This window comes from Homarus americanus, unplaced genomic scaffold (assembly GCF_018991925.1).
Source record: "Homarus americanus isolate GMGI-L3 unplaced genomic scaffold, GMGI_Hamer_2.0 scaffold24260, whole genome shotgun sequence".
In the NCBI taxonomy this organism is placed as follows: Eukaryota; Metazoa; Arthropoda; class Malacostraca; order Decapoda; family Nephropidae; genus Homarus; species Homarus americanus.
In genome coordinates, this window is record NW_024721079.1 from 7,826,204 (window position 1) to 7,844,988 (window position 18,785).

General features: G+C 37.1%; 1 protein-coding gene across 2 annotated transcripts in view; it reads right to left on the reverse strand.

The window, feature by feature from the left end:
• LOC121861517 (mitochondrial nicotinamide adenine dinucleotide transporter SLC25A51-like) overlaps window positions 1–18,785 on the reverse strand; it is a 31,604-nt gene that overhangs the window by 12,189 nt on the left and 630 nt on the right. Inside the window, exons 2-6 of one of the 2 annotated variants that reach the window (XM_042359327.1) lie at window positions 11,018–11,068; window positions 10,217–10,456; window positions 7,240–7,420; window positions 1,446–1,557; window positions 746–1,010 (exon numbers count right to left, since the gene is read on the reverse strand). In XM_042359327.1, coding sequence (XP_042215261.1) covers window positions 746–1,010; window positions 1,446–1,557; window positions 7,240–7,420; window positions 10,217–10,456; window positions 11,018–11,020 — 801 coding nt within the window. In that variant the 5' untranslated portion in view covers window positions 11,021–11,068. Of the gene's footprint in view, window positions 1–745; window positions 1,011–1,445; window positions 1,558–7,239; window positions 7,421–10,216; window positions 10,457–11,017; window positions 11,069–18,785 lie in introns of those variants that run through there. The other variant, XM_042359328.1, reaches the window with a different exon arrangement.

Consider the following 18,785-nt stretch of genomic DNA (forward strand, 5'->3'; position numbering starts at 1 on the left):
CTGCCTAGTCTAACATTAACACAAACTTGCCTATCAGTTTTGTCAACTTATACAAATCTACAGTTAGCTCCTTATACAAATCTACAGTTAGCAGCTAAAAGTAAGAACTAGTTATTCAGGCACTGTTTAATATTTTCTCTCAAAAAATAGCACTTCAAAATCTTAATTATGCTTCTGAAACTACAGTATGTTTTTTGTTTTTGTTATTCACAGGGACTATTCCAGCTATGACATATGCCTTACACCTTCCTCCTACAAGGAGGTTGGTATGCATTCTCAACTAAATATGAAGAACAAAGCTATAAACGATCAGAGGGATTTAAAGTGTACTTGGATAGCCCCCAGCACATGTCTTAAGTTCCCTGGTACTGTATATCAAATGGGGTGTGTGCACTAACTGTCATATGATAAAGAAGAGAGTAGTACAGTAGTATTCTAGAAAAAGTAATTACTGATACTGTAGATCAAATTATTGTTGTGCATTCTCAGCTTCTATCAAGTGATTATTAAATAAACCTGGACTAAATTAAACTGATTTACTTGAGACTTGTTTCAGAGCATTATTTTGATTGTCATTCATAATACTTCCCTCCCCAAAATGCACTGGTTCATCACTACCCTGGTAAATTTTTAAATGTAAAACCATATTACCAAGAGTCATCGCTGGCTGTCACAAATCATTTTACAACCCTTGATTAAGACATAAAATTCTAAAAAAAATTTAGATTTATTACTGAAGACTCACCTGAGTCTGTTGGTGAGCCTTGATAACATTAATAGGGTACATGACTGTGGAGATGAATGCCCCTAGGAAGGCCCCAGAAACAAAGTCACTCAGGATATGACCCCACCAGGATCTGCCAGGATCAGGTAGTCTGGTCTTGACCTCTGTCCTCAGACCAAAGAAGAGAATGTTGCTTGGTCCATTACGCAGAAGGATGGAGACCATGCCACGATAGTACTCTTTTACACCAAATTTCCACATCTCACGTGTTGTGTGTATGCTGTTTCTGTAATAATGTTAAGCAAGTTTTTATTGAAATTTAAAGTTTATCCACAAACGATGAGATAAAATAAAATGTACAAGAACCATAGTTACTGCATATACAGTATTAGACATTCATCCATACTTAAGGTTTCTTTTGAAATGTTATCCCTCTTTTTTTCTACTCCTCCACCTCATCTTTCAGCATCCTTTACAGCTACATCATGCATATCACCCAAATTACATTCTCTGAAATTCATCTTCTCCTCTATGATCAATCAACATCATCTTTATTCTCATCATCTCCCAGCAGCCATCAGACAAATTTGAAGTAAATTTTATGGCTGGATGCCCTTGCTATCAGTAAACCACTTTTACAGATTAGGAAATGGGCATTATATGCAGGACTTCCAAACACCCCCTTGACTGGTAAGGCAGTGTTGTAACATTAATCACTTACTTGTACTTGCCATGGAATTTCTTATCTTGCAGCAAGGTTTGGATACGTTCAAATGGACAGAGGATAGCTTCAGTGCATCCAGCTAATGTGGCAGCCAGAGCTAAAGTTGCTCCTATAAGAAAAAATGTATAACCTTACCATCCTACTGTAATTAAAATAATTATTTATTAAATGATTCAGGTATATAAGGTATTGTTTTAATTCCTATGTGACTATCTAATACCTATGTGCTGTGCTGGCTCATGAAGCAGGAAACAGAAACAGCCCCATAACCCAGGTTGTCACCAGGTCAGCTTGGTAACACATTAAACTGCAAATGGTAAACTAAGCTCAGCATCCATGTCAAGTAAACATCTGGAGAGTATATTACAGTACAGTACACTACTTTTGACAAACACTGTATAAAGTAATATCCCTGTTAGCCATAATACTTGGTGCAGAGCTCTTCCAGGGATGAGAGATTTCGGTGTAACAAGACGACTCCCTCAAGCCCAGAAAAAATTCCACATCCCTGGAATTTTTCTGGGAACTGGCAAAAGCTTCCGAGAGAGTCTAAACTACGCAACTCATCTCGACTCCAAACTATGCATCTCATCATGCACGGACAGACATTCTCCCATTACGGTCATATTAGTGAATCTAGGTCCTGAACTGATGCAATGTCAGGTCACCCATTGTTGGGGTGGAGGATTAAATTGTCTCATGACCTAAAGAATGATGTCTGAATAAATACGAAAGCTAAATGCTCCAGTGTTTCCCTTTTCCTGTACATAAGGTACTTTCGCACTTACTGAATGTACAGTACAGTAGATGTAACTGTAATCACTTTTTATGTCCTAACGTTGCTTTAACACTGTATTCTGGGCTGATTGTATTCAGGTAATGTACATTATTGCAGAATCAGCAGCAAGTGAGGGATCAACCTTGTGCATGGCAGGGGACTATGAACTAAGTGTGTTATGATGCTAGGATAAGAGGGGATAAGCTGAGAGATACATTAGCCTATCAAAGGCATCCCATGCAGTCATATGACAGTACAGTATTAGTCAATCACAGCGCATGAGCCTACAACCCAAGTTACCCAAGCAGTTTTTCCACCCACGCAACTGGTACATGGTGATGAGTAGGGCCCGGATAGTTATGCATTTGCATATTTCATATGCAAATGCATATTTTGCGTGATTTCTATGATAAGTGCATATTACCTAGATAACTGCATATAAATGCATATTTTGGTAAAATATTCATCTGGCAGTATCTCTTTGGTGCCACTGAATGAGCACACGTGGTACTGGGAGGTGAGGTGAGGTGTGGTTAGGTGAAGTGAGGTGAGGTCACGTCGCTTTAATCTGTCGTTTCCACACCTGGTCATGACTCATTGGACTAGTGAGTTAGTCAGTCAGGAGCAGTGCTGCTGTGTGGAGCTACTCTCTTCTGCTGCTCGTGAAAATGCCGAAAGTACAAAGAAACCAAAATGAAGTGCTGAGATCATATGTAAAGGAATTTGATGCATTTACTACTGATGGAAGTGTACTGTTTTGTAAATATTGTGAAGCACCAGTGACAGCGAGCAAGAAATTTCAAGTCCAACAACAATAGTGCACAAAAGGAGCAACAACTACTTCTTGCATGTTCCAGTAAGTCAGGGCCTGATCGTTCCCAGTTCAACGCAGATTTGTGCAAGGCATTTGTTTCAGCGGATATTCCATTGCATAAACTGAATAACAAGTGCCTAAAGTCATTCCTGGAACAGTATACTGGAAAAAAAGTGCCTGACGAATCAACATTACGTGTTGTACAAAAACAAGGGATTTGAAAAGCTGAAAAAAGTCAGTCAGATAATGTCTGGTGATGCTATTATTGACGAGACGGTACAGCCACTCACTATGTCAGACCTCCTATGTATGAAACATGCACCAATCGTCTCGTGTGATGTAGAAAGGGTGTTCTCAGAATATAAAGCTATGCTGACAGACAACAGGCGGGGTTTTAACTTTGAGAACTTACGCCACCATGTCATCATCAAATGCAACCACAATCTGTAATGTCTGAAAATATGTCAGTCTATAATGTAAATACATGTTCATATATATTTTTTGAAGCACTTTCACATATATATGTTAAATACATTACGTATATTGCTTAATAAACATTATCATTAGTTTATATTAACTATTTTGTTTCCGTATAACCTGCATTCTTGGCTTTATAAGTGACATATAAATATGCATATAAATGCATATTTCCCCTGTTTTTAGTGCATATTTGCATGCATATTTCATGGTTTTTTAGTGCATAACTATCCGGGCCCTAGTGATGAGGCAGAGCATGACGCTATTTCTCGGATATCGTAAATGATTTGTTCAGACCAGGAATTGGAGAGATAATTTCTTTTTTTTTTAATTCCAAGCCGATTTTCATTCCGGCTATTGGAGAGTTCCGGGGACTGGGAATTCCAGCTAATGAGGAGAATACGGTAGTAGAGCATGTAAATTTTCACTTTAAGTTCTTGAGAACCACCACTTCACTATTTTTTAACTTGTACTGTCAAGAATATTAGACTCCATATCTAAATTTACTGGATACACACCAGTGGCGAATCCTGACCTAAGATCTTAAGCATGCTCTCTATTTCTTAGAGCAGGGAGGGGAGGGGTTGCTGTACCTAGGTGGTTTAACATTAAATACTATTTTGAGATAATATGATAAAAAAAGCTTTCAATTGGGACTTTGCATGCCATTGTCACTGACGAGTTGTTGTTCATCAAGCTGATGATCATTTCTCATTCTTCCGAAACTATTAAGTTGCAGAAAACAGTTTATGCGATTAAAAGATTTCTCATGCCTAGAAATAGCCAATGACAAAGTATTCAAATTATCAAAACCAGTTTTTGACCATACACGGTGATCAGTTGAAAAGAGCAAACACAGCCAGCAGAAGAGTTTGTTTAACTTATTTGAGCCAGTCAACCAATGCGTGCTTTCGTACTACGTGATATTAAAATGCCTAACATATTCTTTGTTTTTATCTGTATGCTTCTTTGTAAGTCCTGGAATTCGTGGACATGGTCTACGTTTTCCTACGATTTCAATTTTCTCTGAAATGTTTCTTCTCGAAAACGGCTTTTCCAGCAGTTCCTTAACTAAACATGTGTCCTCTTCTACCACAGTTTCCATCGCAAGTAGAATATTTATAACACTATAAGTCTATAACACTCAGGTAGCAGAAGCACCACAACACACACGAGCGGCAGAACGTAAACAACACGCACGACCCACACGGACTCGTGGGTGGAGCGACACTGATGCTCCACGGCCTGGCGCATCATATCTGCCATTTTACCATGGTATGACTGTGACGTCAGCGAGCTGCGCACGCAGGCTTTCATCGAGGTGAAACAGCACCTACAGATGCGCTTGGGAGAGGAGCTAGCCCCGGCCTCGCTCCCTTACACAGTGCTGTTACTAAGCGCTGGGCTGGATTTTAGAGTATAAATGTAAATTTATTACAGTATAGTCTCAATTTATGCGGATTTGGTTTACGCGGCACCTTGCCAGACCGACAATTTTTATTTACGCGGTTCATTCCATCATTTACACGGGAAGCGAGGCAGGCAGGGTGCGCGCACAAGGTCGCCCAGTCAAAAAAACATTATTGAGATCTTCACCCACCACAGCCAGCCCAAGTCAGTGATAGTGAGAATATGGACTCTGAGGGGTTTGACAAAGGGGCCCTGCAAGCCTCTGTGGTGGATAGTGATACATGTGATACAAGTGATACAGGTGAGGGCCTATAATCTGCCCTCTGCCTCAGAACCAACCCCAAACCCTGTGTACCCAGCCATCTCTTCTACTAAGTAAGTGTTAAAAAACCTAATATTATTGATTTCTCTTAAATATTAATTGTGTGTGCATACCATCATAAAATTAAGATGTTATTTTTACTACAACGTTTCGTAACGTATTGTGTCTGGGTGAAGTATAATTTCTTCATTTATTGAAGATATTTGTTTTTAGCTCATAAAATTCATAGAAATTACCCAGCCAGAATATAATTTACATTGCTGGAATTCTTATAAGATAGTGATTAATTTGAATATAAACGAGCTAAAATTTGCATTAGACATACAAATTTTAGATCTAATTTAAGAATTTTATTAGAGAGAGCAAAAATTTTATCTTCTGTGCAAAATATATGACGTTTATATTCAAATTATTCTCAGTCTTGCAAGGAATCCAACAATGTCAATTATATTATCCTAACTATAGTCTGAGGTATTATTTATTACTAAACCTAAAAGCCTAGTGTTTTCACCCAAACATTTCTCAGGGAGGGAGGAGAGCCAGCGAGCGTGGGAAGAGAGGGGGGGGGCGGAAGGGAAGAGTCGAGTCCGTTATTTGAATGGACATTAACCGGCGACTGTATTTCTCGTAAATATTAATTGTGTGTGCATACCATCATAAAATTAAGATGTTATTTTTACTACAACGTAGGTATTGTGTCAGAAGAAGTGTAGTGTGGGGGTCAGCCCAGTCTCTATTTCAATTAATCCAATATGTTCTGTTATTTCGTTTACGCGTTTCTCGTTTTACGCGGACCTCCACAGGCTCAATTGACCGAGTAAATGAAGACTATACTGTATTTAAGATGAATAAACAAACAAAAAGCACTGAGCAGTAAGCATGCTCAGAGGATTCTCCACTGATACACACACAAAAAAAAGGGACATGAAAACAGAGCTTTCCTCTAATACTGTTACAGCTGAGGAACCTTGGAGTAATAGAATACTACCTCTCTCTATTGCACACACACGAGGAAAAAAATAGTACATAAACTTTCTTTTAGCCAATCTCTCTTGGGTGAAATTTTTATAAGGTATATAATTTTTTGACAGCAGTTCAGAGAAAAGAACAAAACAGGTGTTATAACTATGCGAGGTTTTGCAGCTTGACTGTGGTTCATCATGAATCACGTCCCCACCTATGCCCCTCTTCACCACATTTTGTTTCTCGCAGCTTGTATCAAAACAACGAGTGCTCTGAGCCCTTGTTATAATCGTGCTGAAGAACATATCATTATCATTCGGGGAAATTTGATAGAAATGTACAGTTCTATCAAATTGACCCAAATGATGTGATCTTCAGCACAATTATAACTGTATTTACATAATTGTTAACTACTGTATACTGTACTTTGCTGGAGTTTCAACAAAGGATTGTGCAGCAGTTACCTACTATGCCCACTGTGCTTTAAATCTTCTGTGATAATACTAGTGCGTAACTATACCCTGTACTGCGATAGTGCTGCAGTAATGAGTGCACAAATTCATTATGCCAACACATAGTCTTTTGGTTGTAGAGGCCAGAAACCTACATAGTTTCTAACAAGCTATGGAAAGGCAGCTCATGTGTCATGCCATACAGTAAATACTACAGTCTGATTCACCCACAACTATTAGTAGATTTACAATTTCTGGTGAATACAGTACTGTACTATGAAATATTTTTATATCTTTACAAACAATTACAAAAAATTAATAAATCATGTTTGAAATCTATGATTAAAGGTCAATGAGCTTCAAATCAGCCTTGAAAATATGTTACAATAATCAATTCAAATTTTTAGAGTTAAAAATCAGTATTTGGGACAAAAATAGTCACTCAGAAAAAATTCATATGACCATAAAATCTCACATAGCTGTAATACTTCATATACCAACTGTTGCCCCTTAGAGAAGTTTTACTTCATAGTACAAAATTAACATTGAAAATATGAATACAGTATACTGTATACCATCTGACAACTGAGGTTGGTAATATTTCAACAGCTTTCCATACTGGTCGAACATCCCAAACATGATAGATGTTGAGATGGTCTTCTGACACAGAGGTGGGAGAATTCCTCGATACAAATTCTTTAAACCTTCTCGCTTGAGTTGCTTCACTGCACTGGCCGTTGATATTCCATGAAGCATCTGCAGAGGGAATATACAGTGTGTGTTCTTTTGTTAATATTTAATTACCTGGCAGATTTTTTTTTTTGCATTCTGTAAAATACACTACATCCCATAAAATACATTGTATGCTATATATATAGAGTATAATAACAATAATTTGGATTAACACAGAGAAGAAGACCTTAAAAATTTAAATAAAAAAATTAACAAATCTCACACATACACCCAACTCTGCAGCAGATGCAACACCTCCCAATATCAAAGTGACCCCAAGAAATCTCCTCACATGGTCACAGGACCTACACAACCACCCATGGGGTAAACTCGACTATCCCTCTCACTTTTTTCTCCCAGCATCCGTATTCCTGTTCATCCCAGTACCGTACAGTATTTCTTTAAGCATTTTTCCATTCTCCATCTTCCTCCTTCCCATATCCTTACATCAGAATGAGGTGCAGCAGCATACTGGATACAGCAAGAGCCTCCTGTCCCTTGGATCACTGGTTCAATCCCAGTCCACTCAGTAGTAAATGGATACCTAACTTTACAAGCTGGGGAAGTGAAGGCAGCCAAGTGCAGTGCCAGCCATGCTGTCTCCTTCAGTACTGAAAGCTTACTATACTGTACATACTGTACTGTACAGTGTCCTGTATATACATTGTCCCTAATGGGCAGTCATTCCTAAGTGATCCACTTTCACATCAGAATAATGGCCACTCAGCACATTTTTGTAGGTTCCTCTGTCTTCCCCCTCTACACCTGCCTTTAATTTGAGTTTACTGTACTGTACTTAGGAAAATATTTTACTGTTACAACAAAATAGTCTTCCATATCTCTAATATGATACACTACAGTTGGGAAATGAAGATGGTAGGGGCATTTTTTTTTAAATACCCTGTACCCCAGTAATCATTTGAAAACATATACCTTGGAGGGGTTTATATAAAAATACTGCTTAATAATGAAATGGAATTTAAGAGCTATAATCACAGTTTTCCGGGACCTCAATATAAAGGGAGAGAACTACAGCAAATTTCAAATTAAAATTATATAACCCTTTATCAAACTCCAATGATAATACAGTGACCCCTCGTTTAACGAACGCCTCGGTTAACGAAATTTCGGTTAACGAACTGCCTTCCATAAAGATCTTCAATTCGGTTAACGAATTTCTTACGAACCGACCTCAACATGTTTTCGCTTGCACTGGCCGGGCAACCAGCTTTAGTATCAGTCCGCCAATACATTAATCGGTTCTAGGGCTTAAATTCCTAACTATTTTAGTAAATATCAAGAAGTTTATACTATTCAATAATTTTAAAAGTTTAGTATTCAATTTTTTAGTCATTTTAACAATTATTGAACACAATTGAAGGTAAAGTGACTAGTTTAAAGCGCAGCATCCAGCTTCTTAACACAGCAAACAGGCGTTAGTCTCTCTGTTTTCACTGGAGGTAACATCTTGCTTGAGACTCTCTTCAACTAAACGCTTTTTTCTGTGTTTCCAAGCAAATTATTGGTCATTTTGAAATATATTTTACATAGTGACAATATATAATGCAGTACAGTGTTGATTTAAAGAAAATAATCTTGAAATACACCAAGAGAACTAAAATTTTATGGGTGAAATGGTGCCATGGGGTGACTTCTCTTCCACCCCAATGCCTTCTCTTCTTCCTTCTCCTCCACCCCATTGTAATTCCCATCATCATCATCATCATCCAGGAGCCTTCTACATACACACCTCAAAGTAAGTGAACTTTTCTACCATTTTTGTTGAATTTAGGAAATTTTCGGTGAGCTGGAACCAATTACCCAAAAACCCATTGAAACAATGGTTTCGGTTAACGAACTTTTCGGTTAACGAACGACCTTCTGGAACGGATTGAGTTCGTTAACCGAGGGGTCACTGTAATACATGCCACAGTATTAGCATACAGGTAAACAAGCTACCCTGTTCTATACATAAAATTAGTGCCACATAATACAGCTTGCAGAATGGACTACAGAATAAAATTTATCATCAACAAGTTTTTTAAATAAATTAAAAACTAAATACAGTACAGTCAACCCTCGCTTTACGCGGTCCCACTTTACGCGTTTCTACGTTTACGCGGTACCCTGCCGAACACAGAATGCTCACTTTCCGCGGTGTGTGTACCCTTTTACGCGGAGAGCGGCGCGAACAGGGTGCGCACAAGGTCGCCCAGTCATCAAAACATTACCGAGTTCTTCACCCGCCACCCACCACAGCCGGACCAAGTCAGTGATAGTGATAATGATAGTGAGGATATGGACTTATATGGACTTTGAGGGGTTTGACAAAGAGGCCGTGCAAGCCTCTGTGGTGGATAGTGATACAATTGATACAAGTGATACAGGTGAGGGCCAATAATCTGCCCTCTGCCTCGGAACCAACCCCCTATCCCCGTGTGCCCAGCCATCTTTTCTACTAATGTAAGTGTTAAAAAACCTAATATTATTGATATTTCTCTTAATTATTAATTGTGTGTGCATACCATCATAAAATTAATTAGTAATTTTTACTACAACATAGGTATTGTGTCTGAAAAAGTGGAGTTTGGGGGTCGGCCCGGTCTCTATTTCAATTAATCCCATATGTTATGTTGTTCACTTTACGCGGGCCGCCGTGGGTTCAATTGACCGCGTAAAGTGAGGGTTCACTGTATTGAAAAATAAAACAAAAATATAAATCACATTAAAAATTCATCTTCATATGGCTTTGGTAATTATGAAACTTAGTATTCCTACAAAACCAACAAAAACTTGCCGACACAATTCCATTTGCCATACCTGCCGAAACATGAGTTTGTTCATTGGAAATGTGACCGTTATGTTGATGAATGCTGCTCCCCAACCACACACAAACTCCCTACCATCATCAGCAAGAGGAGTGACCCTAGCCAGGGCTTGGGAGGTACTCGCTGGATCTGGCATCGTAAAAGCTGGTTTGTCAGCTGACTGTTTTGGTAGAACAGCTCCCAACGAAGGTGGCAGACCGCTGCTGTGGTCCTGTTCCACAACACTCAAGCCCTGTAAGAGGCATAAAACTACAGTACTGTATACATGCTTAAAGAATGTTCTCAATCTATGTCAAATAAGCCATTCTCCACAGAGTGAGAAGGTTGGCACATAAAGCACCATGGCACACAAAGGTCAGATCTTAGATAGTAGCCATACGGATTTCATGAATGCAATCAAAATGGTTCTACACCAGCAACTGCTTGATAAGCTCCATAGCTATGTCACTGTTAAGTTAACACACCAGTGGAGCTCATCTTTCTTACTTGATTACACACAATGAGTTCCCAGTAATTTCTGGTCCAGCTGGGCTGTGGGAGTAGTATCCCAAAAAGACAATGGAATTTGATATTTCTTTAAGACTCTTTTCTCCTTTTTTTTTTTTACACACACTCAGTGGTAGTCAGGTTTTCTCACAGACACAGTTTAAGGGTTAAGAAAACTTGATCAAACTAAGCTTTTAAGATATAGTGTGTAATGAAAAGAAATTTTACATTCAATAATTTCAGTTGAGTCTATATTTACAGTAACTATATGTTCTATACTCTAATTTTTTAAATATTACTAGCTTACCATTACTAAAGTTGAGATAGTTGCCAGCGACCAGTACAAGTTCACTTCATACTGCAAAAGAAAAACACAGTTGAATTGATTCTCTAATTCTATATTTGGTGCTAAATCCTGTACAGTACTGCACTTTGAAACTCATGCTTATTATAATATAAAACTACATTACAGTATAGTACTGCCTTTAGTAATTCCTGAGTATGTTTGTTCCTACAGTATACAGTATTGTCAATCATTCTTTGCACAGCTATATTTTTACTTAACAGCTACAAAAGAAAAACAAAATACTGTACAATAAAATAAATAAATTTAACATATATTTAATAGTCAATGAATATGGTATGATAATGTATTATTTTGGTGATGTTCTCCTGAACAGCCCTTCATACACATGAATGCTTCCTCGAGACTGCTACATTACATGATACAGTACTGTATATCAGAAATAGGATGAACCAACCTACCCTAACATACCCAATCTAACCTAAGATAGTTTCATCTTATCTCTGAAAAATCATAGCTATACAGTATATAACGTAGTAGTAGCTGTTAAGTTTTTGGCATTCCTTTTTGTCAAATGGTCATGTCAACAAAACAAATCGTGTCATCAGGTGGACATAAATTTGTGTTGACGACGAAAAATATTATAGTACAGTACAGTCAACCCTCACTTTACGCGGTCCCACATTCCGCGTTTCTACGTCTACGCGGTGCCCTGCCAGAACCCAGGATGCTCACATTCCGCGGTGGGTGTACCCCTTTACACGGGTGAAGTATAATTTTTTTATTTAGCTCATAAAATTCATACAAATTATCCGGCCAGAGTATAATTTACATTGCTGGAATTCTTACAATTTGATGGTCATTTTGAATATAAACATCATAGATTTTGCATTAGACATACAAATTATAGATATAATGTTTACTCTTGAGTAAATATGTTATCTTTTGTGCAAAATATATGATATTTATATTCAAAATATTCCTGGTCTTACAAGGAATCCAGCAATGTCAATTGTATTATCCTAACTTTAGTCTGATTTATTATTTATTACTAAAAAGGTAAACAGTCTGGTATTCCCACACATTTATGTAGTAGGGACGGTTGGTGGGGGGTGGGGGGGAGGGAGGGACCGGCGACCGACCATCTGTTACCGTGTGAAGAATATTTTTTTTTTTATTAACTGAAGATTTTTATTTTAGCTCATAAAATTCATACAAATTACCTGGCCAGAATATAATTTACATTGCTGGAATTCTTACAATTTGATGATCATTTTGAATATAAACATCATATATTTTGCATTAGACATAAAATTTTTAGATATAATGTTCACTCTGAGTAAATATGTTATCTTTTGTGCAAAATATATGACATTTATATTCAAAATATTCCTGGTCTTACAAGGAATCCAGCAATGTCAATTATATTATCCTAACTTTAATCTGAGGTATTATTTAATACTTAATGTTAAAATCTAGTTTTTTCACCCACTCTTTCTCTTGAAGGGAGGGTTGGTGGGAGGTTGGGGGGAGGGTTGGGACGGACTGACCATCTGGCTGGATGGAAGAGGGGGGGAGGCAAGGTGGGGTACTTTGATTGACAGATAGTGTCTTGAAGAATATTTTTTTTTTTTATCAACTGAAGATATTTGTTTTAGCTCATAAAATTCATACAAATTACCCGGCCAGAATATAATTTACATTGCTGGAATTCTTACAATTTGATGATCATTTTGAATATAAACATCATAGATTTTGCATTAGACATACAAATTTTAGATGAAATGATTGCTCTGAGTAAATATGTTATCTTTTGTGAAAAATATATGACATTTATATTCAAAATATTCCTGGTCTTACAAGGAATCCAGCAATGTCAATTATATTATCCTAACTTTAGTTTGAGGTATTATTTATTACTATACCTGGTTTTCCCCCAAAAATTTCTCAAGAGGGAAGAGCCAGCAGTGTAGTGTGAGAAGAGGGGGAGGGAGTCGTGTCCATTATTTGAATGGACATTAACTTGGCGACTGTATTTCTCTTAAGTATTAATTGTGTGCATGTACCATCATAAAATTAAGATGTTATTTTTACTAGAACATAGGTATTGTGTTGGAAAAAGTGGAGTTTCGGGGTCAGCTGGTCTCTATTTCATTTAATCCCATATGTTATGTTATTCACTTTACGCGGTACCCTGTGGGTTACATTAACCGCGTAAAGTGAGGGTTGACTGTATAGTGATATCGCCATTAGCCAGAATGTGATATTTTTAGCAAATAATTACGGAAAATACTGTAATATTATTTTGTTATTGTTTGTAAGTATCATTTTAGTTTATTTAGTTTACTGTATACTTGCGGCATTTATTGCACTTCACGTACAGTACTTGCTATCATCTGATCTCGGTTGATCTGACTATGTATTTTGTGTAAGCAGTTATTTCATTACAGTATTAGGATAAAACCACTATGTTATATTATGTTCATTGTTGTTTCCTCTTTGAATTGTTACAACATTTGCTTTTGTGTTATTTCAGATATGTGGTGAAATGAGTCAAGTAAAGCTTGGATGTGGCAACCAAGTGTTTTATTTACCACACAGAACAATTGGTGCAGAGCACTTCCGGGAATGAGAGATTTCCGGGTAATGAGACAACTCTCTCAAAGCTGGAAAAAGTCTCTCATCCCTGGAATTTTCCGAAATTTTTTGGATAACGGAAAAATGTTCTCGGAAGTTCCAGAAATTGCCCATTGCATCATCTCTCGAACCCACAAAAATATCCCTCAACCCCGGAATTTTCTGGGTAACAGAAAAATTTTCTCGGAAGTTCCAGAAATTGCGCCTGATTTTCATCTCTCTAACCCGGAAAAAACTCTCTCATCCCCGGTTATCGGGTAATTTGTTTTCGGAATTTTCCGGAAAATGTGTCCCTCGAAAAATCGTTCCCAAAGCCGGAATTTTCCAGAAAATTCCGGCTTTGGGAACAATTTTCAGAGAAAATTTCAATTCCGGCTATCGGAGAGTTCCGGGTTTGAAGGATTCGGCTAAGGGAGATATTACTGTACTTATACAAGTACAGTATAATAAAAATTACACATCATCATTTCATTGGAGTTCTTTGAGATAAGAAAGAGTTCATCTTCTATGGAGAAACTTCCTACGGTTTCTGGTTTGCCCGCAATGGTATTCCACAGTACAGTACAATACAGTATTACCCACAGGCCTAAAATACACTGTACTACAATACTGTGAAAGCGAAAGTGGGACCCATTAGGGGCAGTGTAGATACAGCACACTGCACTGTATATTAAGTCTTCAGTCCACAAGGAGACAGCATGGTCGGTACTGCACTTGACCGCATACACTTCCTCAAGTTGTAAACTTAGGTACCCATTTACAGCTGGCCGAACTGGGATTGCCCAGAAACTGAACTACCGAACACCCTGGAAAAGGAGGCGAGTGCTGTGTCAACTCGACTGCCATGCTTCTTATACAGTACTGCACTGTATCTTATGTACTGTATTAGGTTACAAGAAGATTTCCTCATTAAACTCTATTACAACCCCTGCAACACTGTATGGCTGTACTGTACTGGAAATACTAAAGAATTATCTACTTAACAATTTAGCACCTTATGTATCACATTACCCCAAGAGCAGAAAATGGACAAGGTACCAAATATACAGTACTACAGTAGTATCAACCAAGATGTCAAATTCTTTCTTGTTCAGGTCACTCAAAATAAAGTTGATATCTTCACATTATCTGGACCCTTTTCTTAATAATGAATTAAATAAAGAGAGTCTACAGCAAGATATTGGAAGCATAATGTGCTGTCTAATGGTAGACCCTGCTGCCATATGGCATCATAAAAATTGTGACCAAGTCCCAGGTTGCTGGTCTAACTTTCTGCCTCATTTACACACAATTGCAGGGTCTCAATTGTTTCTATTACTTTGACAACACAACATACGTACAGTATATTGTTTCTCGCTCTTTATCTTTCTTTTCTTTTTTCATTTTTGTATCTTTATGGTTCTTTATTATTATTACTATTATTTTATTATTTTTATTTCTGTATTTTTTTATAAAATTTATGAATTTTTGAAATTATTAAAATTACATTTTCGCCCCCAGGCCCTGATGTGGGTCAGTGTCCTGTGCCCAGGTGGGTTAATCCCTGTACAGTATATATAAAAATAAAAAAATAAAAAAATTAATAAATAAAAATAAAAAAATAATAAAAATAAAACTTCTTGGTAGTATGGAGCTGACATGAGAAGTAATAAGTACAGTATTACCCCGCCTAACGCGGTTTCACTTAACACGTTTTTTCATATACGCGGTGCCTCGCCAGAGCTGAACTTCCACTTAACACGGATTTTTTCCACATATAAGCGGTGAGTGTCCGGCTCGAGACGCTATTTTTAGATTTGCCCCACCCACCACCCTGCCTGAATGCCTGTTTTAGCTCATAAAATTCATACAAATTACCCGGCCAGAATATAATTTACATTGCTGGAATTCTTATAATTTGGTGATCATTTTGAATATAAACATCATATATTTTGCATTAGACATACAAATTTTAGATAAAATGTTTTCTCTAGTAAATATGTTATCTTTTGTGCAAAATATATGACATTTATATTCAAAATATTCCTGGTCTTACAAGGAATCCAGCAATGTCAATTATATTATCCTAACTTTAGTTTGAGGTATTATTTATTAAAATTTAGTGGTTTTCCCACACATCTCCTTGGGACGGTTGGTGGGGGGTGGGGGGGGGGAGGGACCGACCGACCATCTGTTACCCCGTGAAGAATATTTTTTTTTTTATTAACTGAAGATATTTGTTTTAGCTCATAAAATTCATACAAATTACCTGGTCAGAATATAATTTACATTGCTGGAATTCTTATAATTTGATGATCATTTTGAATATAAACATCATATATTTTGCATTAGACATACAAATTTTAGATAAAATGTTTTCTCTAGTAAATATGTTATCTTTTGTGCAAAATATATGACATTTATATTCAAAATATTCCTGGTCTTACAAGGAATCCAGCAATGTCAATTATATTATCCTAACTTTAATCTGAGGTATTATTTAATACAAAATGTTAAAATTTATTTTTTTCACCCACTCTTCTTTTGAAGGGAGATTGGTGGGGGGTGGGGGGAGGGTTGGGACTGACCGCACGGTTGGAAGAGGGGGGAGGCAAGGTGGGGTACTTTGATTGACAGATAGTGTCCTGAAGAATATTTTTTTTTTTATTAACTGAAGATATTTGTTTTAGCTCATAAAATTCATACAAATTACCCGGCCAGAATATAATTTACATTGCTGGAATTCTTATAATTTGGTGATCATTTTGAATATAAACATCATATATTTTGCATTAGACATACAAATTTTAGATAAAATGTTTTCTCTAGTAAATATGTTATCTTTTGTGCAAAATATATGACATTTATATTCAAAATATTCCTGGTCTTACAAGGAATCCAGCAATGTCAATTGTATTATCCTAACTTTAGTTTGAGGTATTATTTATTAAAATTTAGTGGTTTTCCCCCAAAAAATTTCTCAGAGAGGGAAGAGCCAGCAGTGTAGTGTGAGAAGAGGGGGAGGGAGTTGAGTCCATTATTTGAATGGACATTAACTTGGCGACTGTATTTCTCTATTTCTCTTAAGTATTAATTGTGTGCATGTACCATCATAAAATTAAGATGTTATTTTTACTACAACATAGTTATGTGTCTTCAAAAAGTGGAGTTTGGGGGTCGGGCTGGTTTCTATTGGAATTAATCCCATATGTTCTGTTGTTCACTTAACGCGGATTTCACTTAACGCGGGACCCTCTGGGTTCTATTGACAGCGTTAAGTGGGGTACAACTGTATACTGTACAGTACAGGTATCCCTCGTTTAGTGTTAATTCATTTAATGTGAATTCACATTAGCGGAAAAATATTTGACACCCTTTCACACTTGACGAATTCAGTTAAGCTATACCTTGACTCACTATGATAGGGGGAAAACCGGGAATGGGATGGCCTGTGAGATGGCATGTTGCCTCTGTTACATGTAATGAAACAATAAAAGTTGTAGAAAACCATTAAAAAACTCTAAAGCATCTTAGAAATAAAGGAAATATAATATAAACCTATAAAATAAGAAAACTGAAGATACTGATACTTAACCATTATACCATTGCAAATATTTTCAAGAACCAAGGTAATTTTTCCAACTGTCCTACCCGGTAACCATACTTAACTTAATCTCATCCACCAGACTGGTGCCTGCACTTCGACACCTCAGCTACGGTCCGACTAAGTACCCAAATGTACCCAAATATAGTCGCAATGAAGTCAAATAATGGTCCTTCATGAATAAATCGGACTGCTAATCACTTCTCGACGAGTATTTGGTGTCAGAAAGTCACAAAAAATAGGAAAACTTACTTTAATCTGAGTTAATAGATCGCGTGCATGTACCGACGGAGCGAGGAATTACCCAAATGTACCCAAATGTAGCCGCAATGAAGTCAAATGATGGTCATACAAGCGTAATTCGGGCTGTGAATCACTTCTCGATTATTATTTGGTGTCATAAAGTAAAAAAAAAAATTGGTAAACTTAATTTAATCTGAGTTGTGTTGTGTTAGGTTAGGTTAGATTAGATTAGGTTAGGTACATGCACTTCATCTATTAACTCAGATTAAATTAAGTTTACCAATTTTTTGTCACTTTGTGACACCAAATACTAGTCGAGGTTAGGTTAGGTTAGGTTAGGTACATGCACTCGATCTATTAACTCAGATTAAATTAAGTTTACCAATTTTTTGTGATTTTGTGACACCAAATACTAGTCGAGAAGTGATTGGCAGTCCGATTTATTCATCTAGGACCATTATTTGACTTCATTGCGACTACATTTGGGTACATTTGGGTAATTCCTCGCTCCATCGGTACATGCACGCGATCTATTAACTCGGATTAAAGTAAGTTTTCCAATTTTTTGTGACTTTCTGACACCAAATACTAGTCGAGAAGTGATTGGCAGTCCGATTTATTCATCTAGGACCATTATTTGACTTCATTCCGGCTATATTTGGCTACACCTTGGTACATTTGGGTAATTAGTCGGACCCCCTCAGCTACCACGATGAGCATCATCAATCTTGACCAATCCGGAATGAATGCCAGACAAATAGCAGAAATAAATACTGTAAAGGTCCATGACCAGACAAATAACCACTTTTTTATTTAATGCACTGTATTACAAAAGAGATGCCCTTCAAAAAATCATTAATCCCATTCTCATATTACCACATAACCATACACTGAGCATCAGAGTTGATCAGGCCCGGGCAGCGGAGTGTTTTGAAATATGTCAATATGATTGGCTGTTTACATCCTTGCATGAAACGTCACCGCCACATTACCGCTGAGATGACAAAGTAGTGCCCACCTAGGCACCCAATTATCTACCAAACAAAGCAGTTGCACAAGAAATGATTCTCATATCAGAACTCACTGAAAAAATAGCATAAGAAAATAAACAGCGAAACAAGTAACGCATACGCAGGTAAATCGCCAATATTAACCGAGAAAAATTTCACAACTAATCAAGTAGGTAACTATCCTACAAATACTGTCTACTTTTCTTCAAACCAATAAAAGTTGGTATTGTTATCATTTTGAACATGCAGCAAATTTTAGGATTTTAAGTTTAGGTTAGGTTAGGTTTGGTTGAAATTA